Below are 5,518 nucleotides of genomic sequence, written 5' to 3'. Positions count from 1 at the left end.
TCACAAAAGAAAAAGGGATTGTGTACTTTTTTCTTAACAAATTAATTAATTATAATATATTACTGCATCAATATAAAAATTGATCATCATCATAATTGTTTTTTGTTAATTACTTTTTATTTCTATATTTGGGATTGTTACAATAAATATTATTTTTAATTATAAGGTAGAAAGACTTCTGTCAGTTGCTCTATTAAAAATATTTGAATGAATGAAATTTTGATCAATATTCGATAGTTTATTAATATTGAAATTATTATCTTTTGTAAATGAAAATTTATGAACAAATATATATTCCAATATTTGAATGTTTCATCTTCGCTGTCTTAGATGTAAAGTAAATAGGTTGAAATAATCGAAATTTGAGAAATCAACTAAATTAACTATTACCTAGCATTATGATGAATATTACCGAACTGTATTTTGTGAGTAAACCTAAAAATACTCTCTAATTTTAGATCCAAATCGGGTGCCAAACAGATTGAGAGGTCGTTCGAGGCCAAAACGCGAAACTCTCGACCCCATCGTCGGCGCCGTCGAAGAGGAGCTCGAGGTACCTCAAGCATCGGAAATCGTATTTCGCAAGAAGTGGCGCATTAAGAAGTTCCACAAAACCATAGCCAAACGCGATTCCATCGACAGTCCCGTATTCCATTGCTCCGTCAACGGCGTCACCACCTCCTGGAACATATCTATAAGATTTTGGAAAGGTAAACTATTATACAATAAAAACCTAATATTTGTTTTAATAATAGTTTGAATCGTTTTTAGGACCTAACGGAAAGAAGGTGCTGAACCCGTTAGTCGTTTGTTTAAACTTGACAGGATGCGAGACGGAGGAAATGAGTCAGGCTCGGGTCAGATTCCAGTTCGGTGTTTGGGATGCAAACATCAGACATTGGGAGTGCTGTCCCATAGCCAACGTGGTGCTCAATTTAGAGAACACCCAAGAACTACTCTCCGTAGGCTACAAGAGTTTAGGGATATTAGATAGGCACATAGACAATGGTACTGTTCACAGGAGAAACCATTGAATATTAGTTGTCTGATGTTTAACTTTCGCAGATAACGATGTTAGTATTTTGGTTAAAATACAGATCATCCAAACGGAAGAGGAAAGGCACAATCTGTCTCAGGATCTGGCAAGGATCATGAACAAAACTGGCGACGAATACGTCGATACTCTAGTTGAGTGCGGCGTTGATCCCGAGGACATCTTAAGATCAGACGATAGTCTGAATTCCGAAAACAGCAGGGAAACCAATCTCAAAGTGAACAGTCTGATTATAAAAGCGCGCAGCCCGATGTTAGCAGTTATGCTCATGTCACAGAACGACAATGATGTAAATAAATTAAAACACACCGATCAAAATTTATTACATTACATGATTTTTTTATTCTTGCAGCAATTTAAGTACAAATTGGATTTAAAGGAAATTAATTATAGCTTGGTGAAGGAGCTGTTCCGCTATATGTACACCGATAAGGTGGATGGTATAGACGCGCTTTGCGGGAAACTGCTTTCGCTAAGCGTGAAGTTCTGCATCCCTGGATTGCAGACTCTCTGCGAAAGGGCTCTATTGGAGACGATCACACCTAACAATGTAGCCAATATCCTTTTACTCGCCGACCAATGCAAGTGCGAGAGCTTAAGAAAAGCTGCGCTCCATTATTGCGAGGATTCCGATACCATCAAGGATAATGCCGTCATTGGTAATAAAATATTCTACCTCTACTGTAGCACGGACTTGAAAAAGAAAATAATGTAGTCAAATATAATTGGAACAGTATTAAAATAAGCATTTATTAGAAAGTATAACTAAGTTGTTTGTTTGTTTTTTTTTGTGGATGGAAATAGATGATTTATACTTATCTTATTTATTTAAAGGTAAAACCTTGGCTTGGAGAGTAATGGAAATGGTGAACCCGGAATTGTTCTTGGAGGCGTGCGAGAGTATTAATAGTTCATCCAGTAATCTGGACAGTCCTTCTACTCCTGGTTCTTACAGCGACTTTGACGTTTAACTTATGGTCACTCCTTTTAATTAAGTATTACAATTTGTAAATATTTCAAATTATCACACACGCTTACTTTATTAGATATAATTAAATATTTATTCTATTCGTTTTATATTTAAATATTATAAACTTTAATTAAATAAAGCATTGTTTTTATAATTGTTAATTCTTTCATTTTAATTAAAATTACTAAAAATCACACGCAAATTTATAAATATAATAATCTCTTTTTTTTTTGCATTTTGATAAATTTCAATGTTTACTTAAAAATTAAAAGTTGATAACGTAATATTAATTTTTAATTAACAAATCTGTATGTTTAATGAATTACATAAAAATGTCAAAATACTGATAATATTGTAAACTTATGCTCAGCATTTTTTAAAATTAAGTTTTAATCTGTCTTTTAAAATATGATTATCAAATGTGAACTTGCCACAGGTTAACAACAAAAAAATTAAACTATTTGTTCTATTCGTAAAACGTTTGAAAAGTATTTTCTTAAACTTATATTTCCATTAGAAGTTTGATCGTAAACTAGTTCCATTTTATTAAGCAAGCAAGAATATTCAATTTCAAAGTACTATTTCAGAATGTTTATTTTAATGTTTTTTTTTATTTAAACTTTATTACAGAAATATCTGTTAACACGACTATTTTTAGATTTGACTGTTGAAAATGTAGCCTCGCATAAACCTATTATACATTTAATATTCTATATAATTTACTTACAATAGTTGTACAGAAAGGTATTTTTTTATTTATTTATGTAAGAATATACATTTACGTATACAAATGAAGAATTCATAATAAACTTTTATCTGAAATGGCTATAAAAAGGTGTACGAAATAAAGCACTACAGTTTAATACATAAATATATTTATTACGGGTGTAAAAATTGTTAATAAATTATTAAAATAATTATTAAATTACATCACGACGAATAATACTGGGTAGAAAAGTTTTGATTCTCACAATAATCACTATTTTATACTGTTTATAAACATTACGAGAAATAAAAATACAAATATATAAATTTTATTCTATGGCTGCTTTACTTGCGAAGGACGTGAGGGAGGATATTTCGTTGGGGCTGGAATCAGTAGGCAACCGATTGAATTCTACCTCTTCTCCGTTCTCTCCACAAATAGGATCCGAAGGCCATTGCTTGTGGCTTGGAGCGTAAAGGATAAGCATAGCGCATATGTAGATATTCCACATGCCGTAGACTCCGGTGAAGAGCGCGGAGGAGAGTTCAATGTCCATGCTGTCGTCCCATTTGTGTTGTCCTTCGTTGATCTGACTCAGGATGAAGGAGACGATGGTGATTGCGGCGCAAATCAATGTGGCGAGCATAAGGAAATTGAAGCGGTAAATGATGCCTTCGTAATGCAATCTCCGAGCAGAAGACATGTTTGGAAGGACGGCGCGTTTGATGCTTATGTTCCTGAACACATTCCAAATCATGTAGCACAGGAAGATGAAATAAATTCCAGCCGAGATTCCAGCTAAAATGATAAAAGACAAGGCCAGATTAGTTCCGACCGGTGTAACCCAAATCGAGTAGAACGGATTTCGGAGTTGAACGCCTCTCTCGCACAAGTCGAAGATCAGTAATGAAGTACATCCGATGACGATGGCGCTAAGATGTTTCCAGTAGAGACGCAAAGAGTTCTTCTCTCCTTGATCGTTGATCAGCATGTGCTCTCCGGCGAAGACAAGCCAAAAGGATAGAAGCATTGCGTAGAAAATCCCTTGGCGAATGTCGCCCAGCAAAAGCATGTACGGCATTTCGAAGAAAAGAGTCAAGAACTCTAATGGTAGATCCAAGAATGCCAATGTTCCGCCTAATGATATGAGCATGTACTCTAATAAAGCTGGAGTTCTTTGCAGAATGTGTACACGATTCCAGAACCATGTCATTATAGCCAAAATAATCGGGAAGAAGACGGCTTTCATGCTCAACCAAACCCTTGTAAAGCCTCCATTCATATGAATAACATGCAAATGTATATCGCTGATCCATCCAATATTGTTCCTCTTCTTATCGGCTGGAAGACGCAGGTTCAGCATGTAATAATCATGATGCAACGAGCCCAATTCGAACAAGGGAACGGTAGTGCAATTATAAGGATACCCCTCAGAGTTAGCGTCTTCGACGTAATCGAAGCTACAATCCATCAAACGTTTCTCCTCCGCATGACTATAGTACTTCCACTCCGTATCCCCTTTGTTTTTGTAGAAGAGCCTCGCGTTCAGCGTCAGTTCAATGGACGGCTCCAATTTTAATTCCTTCTCATACAATAAATCTATCTGGATGACACCGACAAGATTCTGCTGCCAGCGAGAGAAATCCAACCGAGGCATCCCTAAAGGCATCGCGCCAACAAACACAATATCTTTGGCTGTGATGTGTTTATCAATAATCTTATCCCTGTGGCTCAGCTCAACTTTCTGCTTGCAGTCTCTGGCTATCCATCGGCTGGGATCTGTATTTTCAGGATGCGGATCGATGCATGCCGTGGAAGGATTGTCGAGTACCATGACAGTGCTGTTAAGCCACCAATTAAAAAACATATTACCTGACCGATAAGGAATACGGCCACCAGAACACTCAGCTTCCTTCCGCTCAAGTTTTCCAGAATCGTACCGGGCATCTTTGAAGATTTTTTTTGTAGAACAGCACTAGTTATTTGGTGTAAAAGATTCTGCGTCGCTCAAGCCGCCATTTGCACCGCGCCAAACACTGAAAGACACCGTTGAGCGCCACAACCGGATTGCCTTTGAACAATGCCGCAATCCATCCGCCTGCAGACAGTGATGGAGAGCAGGTAGAAAGAGGTAGAGTAATCTCCTGGAGATGCAGAATCCGCATCGCTCATACCACCTATATGCAACAGATCAAAGCCGAAGAACCGCGTTCAACAAGCGTCATCTGTTGCATAAAGGACAAATGATTATGTAAAGGGAAAAAGTTTGTTTCATCGGTTGCATATAAGTTTTTTTTTAGTGATGATTTTTTTTTTTTTTCCTCAATGTGACTAGGTGGGGAATTGATCCCGTTGCCTTTTATCTCTCGGAACATGTCGGTGAAAGTTGTGTGAGTGAAAACTCACGTGGCTCTCGTTGAAGGTGTGACGATTGCCTGGTGGCTCAGCTGGAGGAGGAAGGAAGTGCTGTCTCGGAAGCGGTGATAACAATTGATGTCATCGTTGACGGTGGCTCTTCTCAGGTGATTCAGGATACCTGAATCTATCGGGCTTGGTGGCGAAATGCAGGCATGACGGTGGTGATCCTCTCCATCAGGGCTTGCATTGCCAGGATGAGATCGGTGAACATTTCAGTGCTGATCGCTTGGGGGCGGAAACAGCTGCTGCATAACTGGCTGGTCTGGTTTGGCCACGAGGGGCCGCAGATGGCGACGGACGGGTCGGCTGGCTGGGCTTGAATTGCCTGAGAGCCTGGAGATTACGGTCAACTGCCTGAGCGTAACTCCTA

General features: G+C 38.0%; 2 protein-coding genes across 2 annotated transcripts in view; one reads left to right on the top strand and one right to left on the bottom strand.

Annotated features, from left to right (window-relative positions):
- The window catches only part of LOC108556436, a gene marked incomplete at its 5' end in the record, with an annotated part of 14,838 nt that extends 12,745 nt beyond the window's left edge, over window positions 1-2,093 (top strand). Inside the window, 5 exons of the mRNA XM_017912561.1 lie at window positions 440-710; window positions 772-1,008; window positions 1,066-1,343; window positions 1,407-1,713; window positions 1,889-2,093. Of these exons, the coding sequence (XP_017768050.1) occupies window positions 440-710; window positions 772-1,008; window positions 1,066-1,343; window positions 1,407-1,713; window positions 1,889-2,025 (1,230 nt within the window). The remainder of the gene's footprint in view (window positions 1-439; window positions 711-771; window positions 1,009-1,065; window positions 1,344-1,406; window positions 1,714-1,888) is intronic.
- A 789-nt stretch (window positions 2,094-2,882) lies between these two features.
- On the bottom strand, window positions 2,883-4,863 carry LOC108556437 (protein wntless-like). The gene is given in 2 exon segments (XM_017912562.1): window positions 2,883-4,545; window positions 4,548-4,863. Coding segments are annotated over 2 exon segments (1,617 nt in total). The 5' UTR covers window positions 4,678-4,863; the 3' UTR covers window positions 2,883-3,058.
- Between the last annotated feature and the right edge of the window lie 655 nt (window positions 4,864-5,518).

The sequence above is a fragment of the Nicrophorus vespilloides genome, unplaced genomic scaffold, assembly GCF_001412225.1.
Source record: "Nicrophorus vespilloides isolate i.1.1-1 unplaced genomic scaffold, Nicve_v1.0, whole genome shotgun sequence".
Lineage (NCBI taxonomy): Eukaryota > Metazoa > Arthropoda > Insecta > Coleoptera > Silphidae > Nicrophorus > Nicrophorus vespilloides.
Note: the sequence above shows the minus strand (reverse complement) of the source record. Positions and strands in the feature narration are given on the sequence as shown.